General features: G+C 36.2%; 1 protein-coding gene across 1 annotated transcript; it reads right to left on the minus strand.

Moving 5' to 3' along the window:
• Positions 1-2282: 2282 nt before the first annotated feature.
• Positions 2283-3530, minus strand: LOC125237341. Its single transcript, XM_048144334.1, has one exon. It carries the CDS (start codon positions 3528-3530, stop codon positions 2283-2285), a length of 1248 nt encoding a protein of 415 aa, XP_048000291.1.
• Positions 3531-22050: the final 18520 nt, after the last annotated feature.

A 22050-nucleotide genomic window follows, 5' to 3' on the forward strand; every position in this document is an offset into this window, starting at 1 on the left:
TTCACTGTCTGGGCAATCTGAAGTCCGCCATAATTTATGTCCAAAATTTCACTATCTACACTTTTACATTTAATATAGGTAAATAGTTTTTGTACGCTCAATAACCTGAATTAATAGTTTATTTAAAGTTTTGTAGTAATCATTTACGCCAAAGTCACTAAAATATAGGCGTAGATGAGGTAATAAGTAAGAAAAAGTAATGTGTAACGGTAATTACATAGGTTTCTGGGGCGATTTAAAGCAATCATGTTTGCAATATTCTTACGCCCCCAGTTACACGCATTGTTTTTCATCACACTTGCAATAAAAAGATAAAAAAGTATTTATGGTAGTCCAAAATACAAATTTAAACACTTTAAACAAAAGTTTTTTCTTTTACTTCTGATACGCCTGCGTGTTGCACACTTACTGCGCAAGAGTGATAAAAAGTTATTAAACAAAATCTTCATCGCTGGTGGAATTCGATACAAACACATCCGTAACACGGCTGACAATGCTAGACTAACTAGGTATTAAGTGATTGGAAGCACTCATGGTACTATTTAATTATGATACCTTTGTCAAAGTTAGCTAGTTGTTTATCGAGCTTTAGACCAAGATAGAAATATGGTATGATACGTTAAGAGGTTTGAGGTGGTTCTATTGAACTGGAGTTCAATTTGTGGCGTTGATTTCCTTGCCTTGTGCTAAATCTAGATTTCGACATGACTTAAGCCTGGTGCCCACTAAGCTGGCCGAGTCGAATCTCATTAATTTGCCTTCTGCATTTCTTATGAAACTACGTCCATTAGCGACGCGTCGAATCGGATTCATCGTTCATTGTAAATGTATGCAGGGCTCGATTCGACGCTGCTCGACTCCACCTAAGTGTCCTCAAGGCTTTATGCAGCCTTTGTGACAGAGATTTCATACCTAAAGAGTACTATGGGTGGTTTTAATCACTTACGCCGTGTCTTGCGTGGGCGACGGTCGCGCGACCGTCGCCGTCGCGTCTCATCGCATCGTCTACTTCCATATCGATAAGGTTTGATTTCGTATGCATCGCATCGCCGTCGCGCGACCATCGCGCGACCGTCGCCCACGCAAGCCACGGCGTTAATACTGCAGTTGGTGAAGTAGTACACAGTTGTGACATCTGAAGTCTACTCGTATAAATTGGATTCCTTCAGCTTAAACCGTTTGTGTTATTGTATTTTTAACCGATTTCAAAAAAAGGAGGAGGTTCTCAACGCACTTTTTGCTAATCAAGAGAACATCATATGAAAAACGAAGCTTAATTTAAGACAAACAATGGTTTATATGTATAAAGAAGAGAAATATGCAAACATTTATTTCTACAGGAAAAACCAACTAAGTAGGTATTCGACTGTTTCATTAAATCGTATTTGATCGCCAACTAAACACATTCTGAATATATATACGACAAAGTAGTAAACAAAAAAATATAGGTTTTAAAATGCCATACACATAACGTACATTTCTTCATGTTTTTATATAAAACGTGCCTTCAAACTTTAAAACCGCATTATCTCAAAATCGCCTATTTACACATAGTCGGTATTTGCAGTAATAGACCGTTATCCTTTCCTTCGTCACATCACATGCAAAACCAATTATAGTCCCTATACAACTTTTTGGTAGAATGACATTGCTGATGTTTGTAAACAAACATCTTCTGGAAAAACATCTTAAAGACATTTGGTGTGTTTAGCCTGACTTAAAATAAAGAATTTTGTTGATAGTTTTATTTGCAAGAATCAAATATGTACACATTAAACTTTTTTGTAGAACATAAGATGGCTACTTTAACAAAATGTTTAAATGCAAAAAAACACTATACACCATTAAAAGGTTCTACTTGGCGGATAAAGCATAAAAGTTTATATTAAATATTCATATCACATTCTGGCAGTTTATAATGCAACAAATTGACCATTAAGTAACTTTATGCGAAAGCTATCTTTTGAATGCAGCGTCGTATCAATACATGGGTTTTAACATATTGTAGCCCTTGAAAACCTTATTCTATAGGTGCTAAAAACTCGATTTCGTCAAAAAGTCACTTAGTCGGTATTTGCATTAATGGGACGTTATATAAAAAGTTGCGAATTTTAAGTTTTTGTTTATTGTATTATTTTTCCATACTTTAATGCAGGCTGTCTTCTATAATTGATAAGGTGTATGTAGTAGAGAAGGTCTTATGGTTATGGTTATGGTTATGGGCTCCGGTTTCCGCACTTAGCCTCAAAGATAGAGGCCATTGTGCGTGCTGTATTTGCCAGCTAGGGGTCTAGCCAGCCTAACTCCGCCCAGAAGCGCAGGATCCTCCTGGTGTCTCCACAGGCTTCTCGGAGTGACCTCGTCGTTTTGAGGATTTGAGCCCGTTGTGTGTTCACTCCCTCGCACTCCAGGATGACGTGGGCGACCGTTTCTTCGGCCGACAGGCATCCTCGGCATAGAGGGCTGTCGGTCTTACCTATAACATGTAAATGTTTGTTAAGTGGGCAGTGTCCAGTAATGTTGCCTACGATTATTCGTAGCGATGCTCTATTCAGAGTTAGTAGGCGCTTTGTTAAGCGCGCATCCGGGTGTGGCACTACTTCCCGGGAATGTCTACAGGTACTGGTGTTTGCCCATTGCTCAGCGTGTTGTGTTCTGGTTTTTTGACGCATCCATGACCTGAGTTGACCAAACGGTAAGGGAAGCATCGGGATTGGCCCAGTCGCTTTCTGGTCCGAACCTTTCCTGGCCAGCTCGTCTGCTGCGTCGTTCCTTAGAGAGCCGCTGTGCCCCTTTATCCATTGTAGCGTGACTAGGTTGTTTGACCCTATCACCTCCAATGCTCGGTGGCACTCTAGTATGAGCCCGGACTGAATGGTCTTGCTATCTAGGGCTCGCAGTACTGCAGCGCTGTCAGACACGATGCGTATCTCTTGGTTTGTGATACGTCGCTTAGCTACTGCGTTGGCAGCCTGTATAATGGCGAAGCATTCACATTGGTAGATGGAGCTATACTCGCCTAAGGCTGTTGAGATATGCGTGTTTATTTCGGGAGAGTACACGCCCGCACCCGACCCTGTCTTGGTTTTAGAACCGTCGGTGTATATGCGTAGTTCGTGTATTCTCGACCAATCGTTTTCCTCCTCAACAAGTTGTATGTTGTATTTTATGTTGAAGATGTATACTTTGGGTACCCTGTCGTTAGGAGCCATCATTAGTGGTTGGTATTCAATGGCGTTCCTAAGGATCATGGTGTGAGCCCCGTTCGATGCACCCCAGAGGTTGAGTGATTTAAGCCTCACCGCCGCGGAGGCCGCCTCTTGCTGTATGAATAGGTCCAAGGGCGGTAGTCCTAAAAGGACCTCCAGGGCCTCTGAGGGTGTAGTTCGCATGCAGCCCGTGGTAGCAATGCTTGCTAACCTTTGGAAACGCTGCAGTTTATTCCTCGCTGTGGTGAGTTTGGTTCTAGGCCACCAAACCACAGCGCCGTATGCAATAATAGGCCGTATCACTGCAGTATATAACCACATGGTAATTCTTGGGTGAAGGCCCCAGGTCTTACCCAGAAGTCTCTTGCACTGCCAGAATGTGATGCGGGAGAAGGTCTTGTTAATAAGTCAGTTTTTTCTTGTTTTTACATTTTTTATTGTTTCCCGGCTAACTTAATTTTGTATAATCTGAAATTAATATTTATCATGAAGTATATATTTTTTAATATTTAGAATGTATTTACTGTGAAATATTTTAAGAAAAAATAAATTCTTCACATGTAATCTAATCACAGTCATTCAAAAAGCAAAAACAAGGCTATCCTAATACGCACTTTATTTAGATAAACAAGAGTTAATAATTAATGAACCAATCATCAAAATAAAATAAAAATTTCTTTAAAAATCTACAATGAGAAACAGGAAATGAAAGATTACTTTTCTGTGTAAGTCGATTATGCTGCCGACTAAATCGAGACATTCGCTCGATTACGATTTCGCAAGAAGCGCCCACATCCCTAGTCGCGTGTGTGCGTGTGGTGCGCATGTGTGTGTAGATAAAATTTTGAAAAATTCTTAACTTTTCCGCGATAACCCCGGCGCGCGCGCAGGAAAAAAGCTCGGGCGCCGTATCTATAGTCGAGTCTGCACAACGTGAGTGTTGTACTTTCAAGTTGAAAGTTTCAACTGTGTACTTATATGATGGGCGGTTAGCAAGAGTCACAAAATTGACGTCGACGGTGAATAAATTCCAAATCAAAATCCTTTTAAGTTTCATTAGGAAAGCAAGTAAAAAGGAAATGCCAGTGTAATATACGATTAAGTGACAGTCAATGCAAACCAAATTATTTTTGTTCTTCTTCTTCGAAACTTCAGATATAGTATATATTTACCATACTGATAAAAGACACAAGAGAAGGTCTAAATAATGTAATCTAATTGGGCCTGTTTTTGTTAGAATTGTTTGGATGAGTCAGGTGAGTATCACTATCAAAGCATTAGAAAGAAAAAGTCTGGTGTAAAAAAATGTCAGCCTTCAGTAAATAAGATACTTGTTTAGTATGGTGTAGTCTATGAATACGACTCGTCTTATAAATAAACTGTGTGGCCAGTATTTGTTTGTTATACGTTATCATCTCTCCCTAGTGTGCGTGTACACAGACACACACGCAAATAGATAAGACCAACTAGTGCTCTGTTTCTGATAAGGCCTAGACTTGGCCCAACGTCTTAGGTATTTATCTATTGCAATTATAATTTATCGAGGCTTCTGATAGGGTAATTTTTGTTAGGCACTATTTGGTTGAGTTAGAAGTGAATTTCAGCCAAAACGAGCGATTTGAAAAGTTAACAACCATCAAAAAGTTTTCTGAAGAATTGCTTTTATAAACGGACACTAAATTAAATTTCTGTATTTTACCAATATTTGTGTTGATATTTTTACAATTATTATTGTATATTTATAGGTAGTTCATTTAAAATATTATTGAGAGCAAAAAATCTAAATATATTTTTTACTTTTTTAAATAATTAATTACGGTCCAATATTTATATATTTCACAGAAATATCAGAATATAAATAATTTATTAAAACCCAGGGTGAAATGTATAAAATATTTTGAAGTTTATAAAACTCATTTTCAATAACTTCATTGTATTAAAACTTATAACTACTTACCTTTTATTGTAATATTTAACTTAGATTTTATTATTTAATTCGAATAGGAATTCACGAATTATTTTATATTTTTCAGGAGAAAGGAACTTCTATTGAAGAAAATAAATAATTAAATACGCTTCTGCACCGGTAAGCAATAGGCATAACTCTTCTCTTGTTATTTTATACCTAGATCCATAATGTAACTTCAAATATACATAATCTCCTTTTTTATGATATTAAATTATTTTTTTTGTAGTCTTTTTAACATTTTTCATATATTATTTAAATTTATTTAATTATTTTTCCATTTTATTTAGTTATAATTGGGTTATAAATCCCTCTATCTATTTAACTCCAAGACACACAAATCTTACTATCAAGCCTTATTAGGTACTAAGCGACTAAATACGTAGATTTGTATGTAAGATTGTTCTATAGTAATTATCATTAAACCAAGCATTTCATTAACCCTGACGTGACCTGTCAATACAAACCTTTTAATGAGAAAAATACTAATTAGGAGAACAAAGTTCACAAATCTCCGGCAACCTATAAAGAAAGTTGCGGACTGATTTATCCTGAGGCATAGACACTGACCACCTCAACTAGAAGGAGCATTCAAGCCGACTCAGTCATTCATCATTCACTAAACTTGCCTATTTCATCATTATGTTGAGTCGGCACTGTAGATAGTAGAGGAAAATGCAGAAATAAAATCAATACATTTATTTATAGAAAATATGTGACCACATTGATCTAGTTCATATCGAGAAGTGAATGAAGGTAATATGACAGAACAAAAGAATATAAAAATAGACAGTTGTAAAAACGTGTTACAGAGTTTTCGAAATTTCTAACTTAGAACCATCTATTTTTCTTGATGGTTCTAACTTAGAATCATCAAGCAAAATGGATGGTCGTCTAGGTAAATGGAACTGCAGCCTACAGCGATATTAGATAGCGCTAGTATTAATATTTGACAATTTAAAAATATATCAAGTTAAAAATATGGGTTAAACTGTCAAAACTGAGGTTCAATTGTTTTAATCCTATGTCGAAATGGCAGTCTCTGGCTGGAACCAGTAATTCTCTTTATACTCAGTCCTCTTTGATTTTTGTAAATGCTTTAAAATGCGGTGTCTAATGTAGTCTTTGGTCCTAGGCCTAGGTTTGAGTTCTGCTAATGGGAAGTTAGAATGGAGCCTATTTTCCGTCGATCAGCTTTGTGTAGGGCCCGTAATAAATGCGTGCAGGTCGGGTAGTGATGTAGCATTTGTCGATATTTTTTTACGTTATTTGTTGAGAGATAAAATGTTCATGCAAGCACCAGCACAAAAGAGAAGGTTGATTAATACAATTTTTACCAAAAAACATATCCCTAAATGATTACCTTCTAACTTTAGAAGTCAAGGAGTCTGTTGTAGGTACATGTTTTTCGGTTTAAAATCTTTTTAAAATTAGGTGATTTAATTGAATCCTTTATGACCCTTGATGTAGGTGCAAATACATACATACAAATAATCACGCCTGTATCCAATAAAGAGATAGGCAGAGCACAGGAACTACTAAATTTCAGTGCCACTCTTTTTCTTTTCTTATTTTAAAAATCAGAATATTTTGTCGCTCCCGTGTATTTAACTATTTACATATTTAATGCCTGCATATTTGTGTATCAGTATGGCCATCTCTTCCAGCAAGTCAAGGAAGTTTATCGAAATTCTGTACGTCCACAATATCGGAACAAATTGTATATACCTCCAACAAAGCTGTCACTCGTAGCAAAGAATGCATTTATTATGTGTATAAAAATTTATAATCAAGTACCGGACGAGATTAAGGATTTACCATTCAATCGATTCAAAAAAGAATTAAAGAAATGGCTTGTGGATAAATGCTTTTATAATATAAACGAATTTCTCAACTATAAATAAGCTAGGTAATTGAATAGATTAGAATGTAAGTACATTATGCATGCCTGTAAGGTAGTTTTACTGATACCCCTGAAGTACACACTTGTATTCCTAGATATATATGTCCACCATTCTGTACCTAAAACTGTGCGTAATAAATAATTTCATTTCATTTCATTTCATTTCAAAGGGGTTGAAATAAATCCAAAATTGTGACATTGCAGTGACAGGTTGCCAGCCTCTCGCCTATCTAAACGTGAATAAAAAAAAACCTATCGTATAAAATAAAACTACCTGTGTATAGTGTGTAGGCGTTATTTTATATCATAATTAGTTATTCTTATCGGTCTTTTCTCACTTTCAGGTGTTGGAGCAACAAAGAAGTTCTACTTAATCGACGACGTTCGACCTCTGTATCCAAGAGTATCTAACAAAACTGGACAGAGCTACTTACTAAATTAACTCCGAGAAATGTAAAAAACTTTATAAGTACATTATTTATCAAGTTTTCAAGAGAATTTTATAGGTAAATAAAAAATAAATCCACAACGTAGGCTTCATCATAGTATATAATGTCAAGTGGATCAGAAATATACTTACATCAAAGTCAAATCATAATAATGATGCTTCGAAAATCATAATGATGATCCGGAATATCCTATGGTTTCTTTGATGGGACAGTCATAAAATGCTTTCAAGATTACATGCAAAACTTCCAAACAAATCCATTCCTTTCTAATCTGCAACTTATTAGAAAGCGCCATCTATCAGCGCGACTGCAACATTAATCTATATCGAATCCAATTAGAAGAATACCGTGAAGCATTAAGATAAATTTTATCGATATCGATATACTAATTAGCCCTCACTATGCTAACGGCGTCCAGGGTTGCCACTTAAGGATTACATTGTATTCGCAACTTATAGGGACAATAGTCAATTTGTGTAATAATGTCCTTATAATATTTATTTTTTAGAGATATTTTATATTCTATTACAAATTGAAGGAATTACGAAATATCTACATAATAATATAAACACAGGTCTTTTTATTAATGAATTTTGATCTTAAATTTAACTGTATAAAAATAATTGTTTTGATTTTTGTAGTAGTCATATTTAATTAAAATGCCTGAACATATATTTGCTAATGTTTGTGATGGTTGCAATATTATATTTGCTTCGTTGTCATTACTCGGTATAATTTTGATTTTTTTACTTATGTGAAAAAAATTCTGAGTTAAATTGAAAAGAATAAGTATGTAGCCCTGAATAATGTATTTTTCATAATGTATTGTTTCAAAATAAATGTGTTTGGTCACATTATTGGTCTTCGGAAATACATACATATTTATTATTTATGAAGTTTTGTAATGATTTAGGCTTAAATAAATAATTATGTTTTTTTTTTAATTAAAGCAAAAACGAGTGAAAAATTAACCAAAGCAGATCATATATTTTTTAATTATAAATTTTAAATAATTTATTTCCACTCTGGCCACCCCGCATTGTGTCTGCGCGGCCCTTGCGCGCGCGCAGCAGATAAATCTTTTTACTGGGCACTTTGATTAGAAAATTCCTTTATTAATCGACCGCCTTAATTAAACCGATTTTGTTCCTTGTTGCAAACTTTACGTCTAGGGCGCATATATAATTAAGATATAAAACGATAAAAATGTAGATATTCACTACATACAATTATATCATAAGTACTAAACTTTTTAGGCGCTAATTAATAATTATTTGAATATCTTATCCAATACATTATGATGTCTTAATTTTTTTCTGTAAAATTTAATTGTTGATTATGTACTTCAATTATTATTAATAAATATTGCAATAATATAATCAATATATATTAGTACAGAAAAGCTCTTTAAAAATATACCTAAAAATTCAATATTCACTAAGTATGTCTACTTTATAACCATGCTAAATCATAGGTATCAATCATACTAAAATACCTACTTCACTAAAAACATCGCCAACAGTAAAACTAGCCCACCAATAAACCAGCATTAGACGCACACATAAATTCACCCACGCGCGCACACAGACAAAAAAAGCTAGAGCAAAAAAAACGATGCGAATACCCGAAGGCAACGACCTACGAAAAATAAGACGAAAGGAGCGCGAGCGCATGTGCGTCCGCCATTTTTTTCTTGCTATCCCTTTTTAGAGCCAAAAAAGGTGCGGGAATGTGCGCGTGCGAGAGGGACGGGTGGAAAGAAAGCGGTCGTTCGCGCCCTTTTTAGTTCCGTGCGTTGCCGCGCGCTGTTAGGAAAGTTCTTCCTGTATCGTTTTGTTTTTTTTTTGAGCGGTTTTTGCTGTATGAGTTTATGCGATGTTATTTGTGTATTAATATTTAATTATACGATAAGATGTAAATATGAAATACCTCTAGATAATGTAATTCGGATGTTACGTAGGAAGGCCCGAAGAGTAATGTCCTCGGGATTTTTTACATTTCTCTTGTCAGAAGTATTTAGAATTTGCTAGGTCCTTAATAACGTTTACAGCGCGTAAACGTAATAAGGGCGATAAATGAAACCAGGCGTATAATTCAATATTGTTATCATTAATTAAGAGGTGTTTTTGATTTACTCTTAATTTTCACCCTATAATGAATTTTTGAAAAAAATCTCAGCAGCAATGTACTGTAAACGTGGTTGCGATGACAATCAATGACAACTGTCAACGAGAGTTTAACGGGAGTGTGTTTGCATTACGTTGCGGGCCGAATTAATTTGTATGGATAAAAAAAATATTTCAATTTTAAGTAAAAGTTATCTAATTACATTTTATACGTCCTATACTCACCACCGTTAAGAGGTTCGCCCGTATTAGGTTTACACCCTGTATATGTGTGTGATCCCTTTCTTCCCATGGGTGTCGTAGAAGGCGACTGTGGGATATGAGTTAAATTGTGGCGTAATAAAAATAATGTATATCTACATATATTATTATTTATATCATTTATCTTTTTTTTGTGGTGACAATGGAATACCAATAACTAATTAAGGAATACATTATAAGGAATAAGTGAACATACTGTGCGTTTTCACGTTATCCGATCTGGTATCGGATATCGGACCGATGTGCCATACATTACAGGCGCCATCTTGGATTTTTTCTATTGAAATCCTTCCGACATCCGATATCGGATCGGATAGTGTGAAAACGGTTTATGATGGCTTTATCTTTTTATATAAAGAAAGGGTTTGTTCAGTAACAGATTTTGAGAATTTGTTTTTTTTTTAATTATTATTGTAGTTTATATTTTATAACATTTTGCAAAATATATGTGTTAGAATAATGTATCTAAATTTTTTTATCAACATGTTTTTGTTACATTTCCCAATTTTTTTATTTTATTTAATAATTAGTCTTAGACTAGTTAAGTTTAAATAGGTTCACGAGAAAATGCAAATAGCTGGCTAATGTTTAAAATGTGAGCATAGCTTTAACTAATCAAAGTTCATCAAATGTGTAAAATATTTAAAAGTCAATATCCAGGAGGGAAAATATGGTATGAAAGAGGAAGACTTGCTGTGCTGACTCCGAATGAATGAGATAAGAGTAAGAGAATGATTTCATGGAGTGAAATGAGCTAAAAGTTTGAATGGAGACTAGTTTCCTATTCTAATTGAAACAAGTTAAATTATCTTCTAATGAAAATATTTAACATGTGTAACATTTGCTATTTTAAAGTAGTCACACTACTATATATATAAGTGTATACATTAAAACTGAAATAAATAACACATTTGAAAGAAGAAGTGACCAAGGCCTCCAGTGCCTGAGGCTGGAAATGAACTAGCGGACACTACAATCGCGGTAGATGCCTGTATCCTCTCGGCCACCCAGGTCACAGTTGCTTAAATTATCTCCCATGAGTAGTCTACTGCACAAGGATATGTGGCGCCCTCTGTGGTTTCTTATCCTCTTAAAGTAGGATACTTAATTACTAGGTACCAAAGAGGATCGAGTATAGAGAGTTACTGTCAAAGTAAAATATGTAATCACAGTGCATAGACTGTCATCTCTCGACACAAGCTTAAAACTTATAAACCTCAGTTTTGACAATTTGGCTCATATTCTTAGCTTGATATGTATTAAAATGTCAAAATATTAATGTTAGCACCATCTAGCCGAGCGTCCCCCAAAGGTGTAATGCCATCTGGGCCACCGTACCTATTTCTATATGGTTCTGAGGTACGTTTTTTTCTTAGACTGTAGTTGTCTATACGGAGTTACATATGTCTTTGCTAGGTACAGTGGGCCAAAAAAGTGGTCTACCAGTTTTGTCAAAAGTTTCTGTGCGCTCTAACGATAGCTAAGGCTGACTTGACACATCGCATGACGTAAATATCATATATAGACAGAGCAATTGTCACTGACATAATATTGTTGCAAGCGGAAATCGACCTTGTTGTCTCATGACGATGACGTTCAAACGAACCTCAACCGTAGGGTGGTAAACTGGTAAACCACATTTTTGGTGGACTGTACATATAGTATGTAAGTAAGTAGTATGTATGTAAGTATATTATAGTACAGGCCTATCTCCAGCGCGGCCATAAAGATGTCGAGAAAAAGCATCAATTAAAAACCTTACACCTCTAAATCAAGGCCCGACAGATTCATTAGACTGCCACCACGCCATCTAAACCTATCACTATACTTATAAGGTGTGGTGTTGAGTGAAAACAGAGGTTTAGTTATAAGGAAGCGATCGTTTTAATAGAAGTAGAAAATTGTCTGGTTTTATTTTAGAAATGCCGGGCTAGTGGTAGTTTTATTATACATGTGATGTAATGAGATATTGTAAAAGTGGAATAATATAAATGTCATCATCCTCCTTGCGTTATCCCGGCTTTTGCCACGGCTCATGGGAGCCTGGGGTCCGCTTTGACAACTAATCCCAAGATTTGGCGTAGGCACTAGTTTTTACGAAAGCGACTGCCATCTGACCTTCCAACCCGAAGGGTAAACTAGACCTTATTGGAATTAGTCCGGTTTCCTCACGATGTTTTCCTTCACCGGAAAGCTACTGGCAAATATCAAATGACATTTCGCACATAAATTTCGAAAAACTCATTGGTGCGAGCCGGGGTTCGAACCCGCGACCTCCGGAACGAAAGTCGCACGTACTTACCGCTAGGCTACCAGCTATTTAAATGTAAATGGTAAATAAATGTATAAGGACTTTTTAACACAGTTTGATTAAGTGCTACGATAAGCTTAAGAAGGCGAAATATAAAAAATACCTAAATAAATATTATAGGATATTCTTACACAGATTTACTGTATGAGTCCCACGGTAAGCTCAAGAAGGCTTGTGTTGTGGGTACTCAAACAACGATATATATAATATATAAATACTTATATACATAGAAAACATCCATGACTCAGGAATAAATATTTGTGCTCATCACACAAACAAATGGCCTTACCGGGATTCGAACCCGGGACCGCGGCTTAGCAGGCAGGGTCACTACCCGCTAGGCCAGACCGGTCGTCAAATACAATATTTATGTATGTATGTATGTATGTATAAGCTTTATTGTACATAAAGGAAACAAAAGAGACACAGTTACAGAGTCAGTAATATACAATGTAGGCGGACTTATCCCTTAATGGGATTTATTACGTAGTAAGAAAAAAAAACATGCATATATTGCGTATATTTGTTAACCACAAAATTAAAATTTTGAAAAACCCCCGACCGCGACCTAGTGGACCGATTTTCATGAAACATGGCTAAGAACACTCCCGACTAACACAGTTTTCAAATAAAAAAAACTAAATCGAAATCGGTTCATCCGTTCGGGAGCTACGATGCCACAGACAGACACACACACAGACGGACAAACAGACAGACAGACAGACAGACAGACACGTCAAACTTATAACACCCCGTCGTTTTTGCGTCGGGGGTTAAAAAAAAGGTGACCCACAGTGGCTGAATGTCTCAGGCTCTTGCCGCGATAGCAGTCGAGTCAGGTTTGATTTCTGCTTTGGACAACTGGAGGCCTTGATCACATTTTTCTAAGTACCATCATCCTCCTTGCATTATGCCGGCATTTGCCACGGCTCATGGGAGCCTGAGGTCCGTTTTGACAAGATTTGGCGTAGGCACTAGTTTTTAAAAAGCGACTGTCATCTGACCTTCCAACCCGAAGGGTAAACTTGACCTTATTGGAATTAGTCCGGTTTCCTCACGATGTTTTCCTTCACCGAAAAGCGACTGGCAAATATCAAATGACATTTCGCATATAAATTCCGAAAAATTCATTGGTGCGAGCCGGGGTTCGAGCCCGCGACCTCTGGAACGAAAGTCGCAAGTACTTACCGGTAGGCTACCAGCGTTTCACATTATCTAAGTATATTACATTTACATCGGTATGTCATTTATATAATAATGTTTCAGCTATTATCTTCTAAAAATAATTTAAAATTGAAAAAATGCGATCTGCCGATAAAAATATTATATTTGAATGTAGGTAGTGATAGTATAGTGTGTTTCAGCTTTCTTCTAAAAATAATTTAAAATTGAAAAAATGCGATCTGCCGATAAGAATATTATATTTGAATGTAGGTACCTAGTACTGTTTTTAACCCCCGACGCAAAAACGACGGGGTGTTATAAGTTTGACGTGTCTGTCTGTCTGTCTGTCTGTTTGTCTGTTTGTCTGTTCGTCTGTCTATCTGTCTGTCTGTCTGTATGTCTGTCTGTCTGTTTGTCTGTCTGTGGCATCGTAGCTCCCGTACGGATGAACCGATTTCGATTTAGTTTTCTTTGTTTGAAAGCTGAGTTAGTCGGGAGTGTTCTTAGCCATGTTTCATGAAAATCGGTCCACTATGTCGCGGTCGGAATTTTTTTCAAAATTTAAATTTTGTGGTTACGTTATATAAATCTACATTATAAAATAAAAGTTATACGTTGACCCTATTATAACTGAGTAGCTTCGTAAGCTAAGCCTAGCACATTATAAAAGCTCTAGGCTTTACATTTTTGTCATAGACTCTTGACATTTAGACAACGCGTTATTTTTAACTACCTAAAGTTATGAATACCAAAGGTATAAGTAATAATATAATATGCATTTAATACTAATATTGTGGGGACACCTTACACAGATCAAACCAGCCCCAAATCTTAGCAAAGCTTGTGCAAATGGGTGCTAAGACTGCCAAGCGACATTATACATACTTACATTGAAAACATCAATAACTCAAAAACAAAAATCCGTGTGGGCATTTATTTGTGTGATGAACAAATAAATACTAAAATAGATGTTATTTATACCGACTATTCCAAAGCATTCGATAAGATCTCGCATTCCATGCTTATTCAAAAATTACAAACTTTTGGAATACACGGCAATCTGTTGAGATGGCTTACTTCATACCTACGCGACAGAACACAAGCAGTGGCTATAAAGGGACACATTTCTAGTTTTGTTCCAGTTTATTCCGGCGTCCCTCAGGGATCCCATTTGGGCCCGCTATTGTTTAATATTTATATTAATGACGTTGTCGATTGCTTCAAATTTTCTAATTTATTGTTATATGCCGACGATACTAAAATCTATTCTATTATAAAATCAAGAGATGACTGTAATAAACTACAAGCTGATCTGGACAGACTGAGTGCATACTGTAATATGAATGAATTGTATTTAAATCTAGATAAGTGCTGTGCTATTTCATTTTCGAGAAAACGCAATAAGATAAGTTATGATTATTCTTTAAACAAAAAAAATTTAAGGGTTGTATCCCAAGTAAAAGATCTGGGGTTACTTCTCGATAACGAACTACAGTTTATTTCTCATATTGACAACATTTCAGCGAAAGCTTATAGAATGATGGGATTTATTTTCCGGCAAAGCAAAGATTTTACGGACCCTAAAACTTTACAACTATTATATAACGCATTTGTTAGGTCGAACTTAGAATACGCTACTACAGTCTGGAATCCTCACTTCAATGTTCACATTAATACAATTGAAAAAATTCAAAATAAATTTATCAGGAGAATGAAATATAAATTTAAATCTTTTCGCACTGATGATTTAGAGTCCCTACAAACACGTCGTGAAATTCGTGATCAGATGTTCTTATACAAAGTTCTACATGGCCTTATTGATTCACCTGATCTTTTATCTAAAATTTCTATTCGATGTCCCGATAGGCGAACACGCTCCACTAACCTCTTTTCTATTAATTTTGGGCGTACTACATATGCAAGAAATAGATTCTTAGCTAGAGCTTGCAGTACTTATAATGAGAAATTTTCTGATATTGATATTTTCCATTTATCGTTACCACAGTTTGTTTCTGCAATAAAACGTAAAGTTAAAAATTAAAATTATGTCTTTAGTAAGTACTTATTTCCTAAGTTAACAATATAATTTTCTATAATTTTGTTGTAGATACTTGAGTTTTGCATGTGCTAAATTTAAATTGTTACAATGTCAAATTCTGAGCAACATAACTGTTATTATTCATTAGTGGAAACTGTGTGGCTTGTGAATGTGTAATCTGATTTTACTAGATGTATTGTTTTGCCTGTTTGTTTCCCAAAGGTTTAAATAAATAAATAAATAAATAAATACCCTTACCGATATTCGGACCTAGGACCATCCGATTCGGCTTAGCTAGCAGGGTCACTACCATGTAGACCAGACCAGTTGTCAAAAATTAAATGAAATCGTCGTCTGGTATTATTTACAGGGAGAATATAAGCTTATGGAATTATTTACAGTGAGAATCATTTTGTGCTTTTTGCCTACGCGAGTCTATGATTATCGTTAGATGTTGGTCTGGTGACTAGATTTTATTTGACTTTCCTTATAATATTTGAAATTATTTTATACTAGCTTTTGCCCGCGCCTTCGCTCGCGTTAGAAAGAGACAAAAAGTAGCCTATGTCACTCTCCATCCTTTCAACTATCTTCACTTAAAAAATCACGTCAATTCGTCGCTCCGTTTTGCCTTGAAAGACGGACAAACAAACAGACACACACACTTTCCCATTTATAATATTAGTATGGATTTCAAAACCCTCTTCTTCTTTTCTCTTCTTGCATAGAAATCTTGGTTAACACTGAATTTTTGGGTTTTCGAGGACAAGAACAAATATTTTGGAATTTGTAAATTTTGAAATCGAAAATTTGTAGTAAACGTTTTATAATAAGTACAAGTAGGTGAATATTTTTCAAACATGAACAGTAGAAAATATCTTCGGTTACCGCACGTTACCGCTATAGTTACTGATGAAATAAAACTTTGGAGGAACGCTGTAAAGTGTACAAAACGTCGGGAATGTCAGGATGAAGTGTAAATTCATTATAAGCGATAAAATCCGTTTCCATAGTTTTGTTTCATGAACAGTAGAAATTGGGAATCTTATATCGACCAGCCGTTTGTAATTATAGTAGAATTTAGAAGCCTAGGAGAGGGGGGATATTGAACAAAATACACGAACGGTCAAAAATTAAAATAAAACGGTTTCTGTTCTCCTTTTTGCATTTTTTCTTGCTTGTATTACCTATATTTATATAAGCGCTGGTAGCTTAGCGGTAACGCCGTGGCTTGCGTGGGCGACGGTCGCGCGATGGTCGCGCGACGGCGATGCGATGCATACGAAATCAAACCTTATCGATATGGGAAGTATGAGACGCGACGGCGACGGTCGCGCGACCGTCGCCCACGCAAGACACGGCGTAAGAGCGTGCGACCCTCGATCCGGAGGTCGCGGGTTCAAACCAAGCTCGTACCACTGCGTTTTTCTGAACTTATGTGCGAAATGTCATTTGACATTTGCCAGTCGCTTTTCGGTGAAGGAAAACATCGTGAGGAAACCGGACTAATTCCAATAAGGTCTAGTTTACCCTTCGGGTTGGAAGGTCAATGGCAGTCGCTTTCGTAAAACTAGTGCCTACGCCAAATCTTGGGATTAGTTGTCAATGCGGACCCCAGGCTCCCATGAGCCGTGGCAGATGCCGGGATAATGCAAGGAGGATGAGGATTACCTATATTTAATTATTTGTGTTCTTTTGCAGAACTTTCCTTTTGCTGTAATCATGTCTTTTTATTTGTGTAATAAGATAAAGTAAATTCAATACTAAAATCGATTTTACTACATATCCGAACGATTTTTTGCTTTACTCAGTGATTGCACCAAAAACGACAGTTTCTGTTCCCGATTCCCGAGCCCATGTATTCCCATAAACGTACCTATAAGTATAAAGCAGCTATTCGTTAACAAGTGACACACTAGCTTCGTAATACGATAGTTAAAAGAAAAAACAGGTCGCGGAGCCGGCGGCCTCGTGTCGAGTTGCATAATATTCTTTGTTGCGAGAAGGGATACTAGAAAAACGGACTTATATTACTTATACGCCGTGGTATGTTCAGAAGGACAAAACAAATAAATTAAATTAATAGGTACAATAATAGTCAACAAGAAAAACACAAAAACAAATGTCATAAAATCTAAATAGGTATGTACCTAATTTCAGAGGTGTTATAAGATTTGAGGACAAATCTAGATAAAGGCGAGTTGCATGACTTTCTTTGTTGCGAGAAGCAATAGAAAACGCAACGGACTGGATAGAGTGGATAGACGGACTTATACATCGTGGTATGGCATGTGAAAATTGACAAAATTAATCTTTCATTTCTGTTACGAGAAGCCAAGAAGGAATAAAAAACCGGCCAAGTGCGAGTCGGGCTCGCGCACAAAGGGTTCCGTAGCAGCAAATAAAAATTACAGTTAAATCAACCTATCTCAAAAACTATAAGAGATACTTTGATCAAACCAAAAATCGTTGAAAGAGTTAATTAGCATGCATCACCTCTATTTTTTTTAGAATTTTATACCCCGTAGTTATAAAAATAGAGGACATACTTTTTACGACTTTGAGAGCTGATATCTCAAAAACCGTTCACTTTAAGAAAAATGTTTTTTAGAAAACTTTATATCATTTTAAAAGACCTTTCCATTGATACCCCACACGGGTATGTACATCGAAAAAAAAATTTTCATCCCTCAGTTACATGTATGGGGGCCCCACCCCCAATTCTTTTTTTTTTTTTTTACTATTTAGTATCATAATTTTGTAGCGGTTCATACAACACATATTCCCATCAAATTTCATCACTGTAGTACTTATAGTTTCCGAGTAAATCGGCTGTGACAGACGGACAGACGGACAGACGGACAGACGGACAGACGGACATGACGAAACTATAAGGGTTCCGTTTTTGCCATTTTGGCTACGGAACCCTAAAAACGGACCGGATGTCTATACATACCTACAAGTTATTGCCTTTTTTATTTTTGTCGCGATCTATCTTTGTGTGATCTATCGCGCGCTGGCTACACAACTTTGAAATCCACGTATGACTCGCCTTCTTCAGTTTTCCGTGATAATGATGCATGTAAAACTGCAACGAAATATCGAGAGCTCGACCAAAATCAAAAAGGTAATCACGGTCTATATCCCGGTCAATATAAGTCTTGTGTATTAAAAGTTACAGTGACGTCACAGTATAATAAAGAGTACTATCGTACAGTATGGCCACTCCTGCTCCTCGCTGAAAGTGCCGCCCATCCCCTCTCGGTTACCTCACAGTTACCGCCTGTCAAAAACGCGAACAGTCGACCTGTCATATTTCACTCATACAAGCATAGTACGCGTTCACCTACACGAACTTAGACTGTGTGCTAGGAACACGCCTCTTTCATATATTTGATTGCCAGTGTCCGAGGTGTGGTGACGTATCCTAAACTTCAATTCCACTTCCTAGTTTTAAGAAAACACCCAAGAACTCCTAGCCTTTCAACGTTTACAAGAAAACTTCACAAGTTTACACGATGCATTAACGCACACATTCGCACGCACACACGCCAATAACATCTCCACACCATTCTCCTTACTGCAAATACATAAGGTTGAAAGATGTGTAGATATTAATGGCGTGAGAGAGAGCTGGTGAATATCATCATGTTTATTTCGACTGGCTGAAAGAAGGCAATCTGGTGTTCGTTAGGTATCGGACAGGGTGCGCGGGCGGCGGTATTTATACATAAAAATGTATGGTTGATAGGTTTTAGGATAAGGTTGTGGATGTATGAAAAGAGGGTTTTAAAATGCGATACAGGAGGTTATTGTGGTATGATTGTGTGGTTTTTCGGCGGTTCCGGGGCAACCTGCCGAATCCTACACCGGGGCAAACGACGCAACGGAGCCACGCTGTTACGTCATCGCCCACATCAATTGTTTAGTTCTAATACTTTTTTTTTTTTTTTTTTCATGTTCTTATTTAAGTACTGTTTTTTTTATTTAAGTTTCATGATGCATTGGATTTATCTGTAATGTCATTGAAATATGTTTTCAAATAAATAAATGATTATGTAATGGGAAGTGATGTCAGTCTGTGTAGGGGGCCGATATTTGAGTCTCACGGCGTTCTAATTCAGAAAATTGTCACTGTAATTGTATTTTAGTGAAAGTGAGACTCAAAAATCGGCCCCTAGGTAAAAGCATGTTAAAGATGAATGTTGAGCGATGGAGCGGGAGGAGTAACGATGGATGGATCGTGTAGAAGAGCAAATGAGAAAGAAGTGAGTGCTGAGATGACGAAAGATAGAGGAGAATGGAAGAGAAAGACAAGTTGTACCGACCCCACATAACGTGGACAAGGGTAGGAAGAAGAAGAGGAGGTTAACAACATACGAATGCCTGATTTTTTTTTTAAAGTTTGAATAGGTAGATTATGCGGTCTACGGTGGAGCACGCTTACCTATGAGATACTTATTTACTCTTGCTTTAAAGAAACCTGGATTGTACTCATGCGGAAACACAAACTCAGGCAGGGCATTCCACTCTTTGGCGGTTTGCAAAAGAAATGTTGAAGCGAAACACTTAGTGCGTATTTTCGGTGCTGGTTAAATAGTGCACCTGTGGACCATTCAGTCGGTTTGTAGGATATATGTATAGACTGACACCAATCGCTGAGAAGATGAATAAAATAAGGCTCTCGTAAAACAATGACTTCTGTTTGGGTTACCACCTACCTCATATCATATCCTACCTTATCTTTGAATATTTTGTCATTTTAACGAAGTTATTCACATGTCAGTTTCAAGATTTATTGTTCTCAAGTTTTTTTTTTTTTTTTTTTAATTTATTGAAAAAAGAAAAACCTTAAAGTCTAAAGTTACAAATTATCGCCAAACTGTATAACAGTTTGTTGGCGGTACGCTCTTGTATATGTATCTATTATATTTCACTATAAGTATTATGCTATAGTATAAGTAAAAGTAAACACAATACAATAGGTTAACGGATATCAATAACTTTATAAGCGTTTAACTCGCCCCGCTACCTCTTGTACTATGCAGCATCCCTAACTAGCGAATTCTATTTTTAATGTTTAGATCGGTAATGCGCTGCAGTTTTATGCACAAAACGCCGGCCGGACGGCCCGCCATTTTAAAATTTTAAATTTAGAACTGAAATCGCAGGAAGCCCGTCTATTTGCGAGTTTTATTCAGCTAGCCATGTGTGTGTGCCAAATTCATATGAGTGTTTTTTGTTTTGATCTGATGGTGGGCGGGCTCTAGGTATTTGCAAAAATGTTGATCAATTGGATATAGAAATAACTTACAGAAACATGTCAGCTTTCGGACGCGTCATTCTTTGAATTGATTACGTTTTAAAGAATAGTAAGTCATGGCACGTTAAGTACTCCGTCTGTTGTTTAGTCCGTTTCCGCAGTTATATTTCACCTCTTACGCTTAGTCCTATTTGCAAGAACAAGAAGTTCAATTTGTTTTGTACCATTCGGTGAAATCAAGCATGTGACTTAAGTATTTAGGTACATCTCTATTTTTTCCTTGAAAACTCGCATTTTGAAGATCTTTTAGCCTAGATGGACGCATAAACGTTGTGCATGTAAATTCTTTTTCTTCGCCCCAACGATTTCCTTCCTGAAAGTTTAGTAGTGTTGAACCTACCTGTTGTCTCATTCGTGTCTTCACGCCAAAAACTCTGAATTAGATCAATGATCATGGGGATAGGTTTAACTTCTTACGATCTTTTTGTGAATTTGTGTTATTTTAATTTAAAATATCATGTAATTTTCAATAAGAAATAAAGAAAAAAAAATTTATTATCAGTAATCATTATCATCATTTAACGCAAACAAATGACCAAGAAGAAGCTTATAAATTCGTAATCTATAAACTGAAAGAAAAATGAAAATGAAATATTTTATTATTAAATTAAAACGTGACTTAATTGCGTAAAATTTACGTTTTATATTTAACCCGACGTTGTCATGTCCGAAACGTCGGGTTAAATATAAAACGTAAGTTTTACGCGATTAAGTCCCGTTTTAATTTAATAATATGAGTGACGATCGTGTTAGTTTAAATCAATATATGAAATATTTTATTTTTCAAGAAGGCATATTATATGAACGTCAAATAAAGCTATTTACACCGGCTCTAACTCTATACGCCTCAGCCTCGAGAAGATTTCGAAGAAACGTCAAACACGTCAAATAATGGAGTCTGGATTCGAACCAGCAACGAGCATCTTTAGCAATCTGAGTTAACGTTTTGATCGCGTGGGTCATCAGATTTTAAGATCTTCATTTCTCAGACCAAACATTCATTGTCATATTTTCTTCAAAATCAATGAATTCCAAAATCCGTATATTTCTCAAAATCCAGACACCGCGGAGACAAAGTGCAAGACGCGCAGGATGGCGCGCGCGCAGCGTTATTTTTGCGGCGACCTTGAATTTTAGCGGGTATTTTTGTATTGCACTTGGCAGCCGCTGCAATCTTTGCTTTTTTATACGTAAATAAGTGCAGCTTTCTGGCTTGCTGATATACAAAATGGAATTTAAAATCCAATTATAATCTACTATTGTCCTTATGTTTCAATACGTAGATTTCTAAATATCAAAA

Source organism: Leguminivora glycinivorella, chromosome 21 (assembly GCF_023078275.1).
Source record: "Leguminivora glycinivorella isolate SPB_JAAS2020 chromosome 21, LegGlyc_1.1, whole genome shotgun sequence".
NCBI lineage: Eukaryota > Metazoa > Arthropoda > Insecta > Lepidoptera > Tortricidae > Leguminivora > Leguminivora glycinivorella.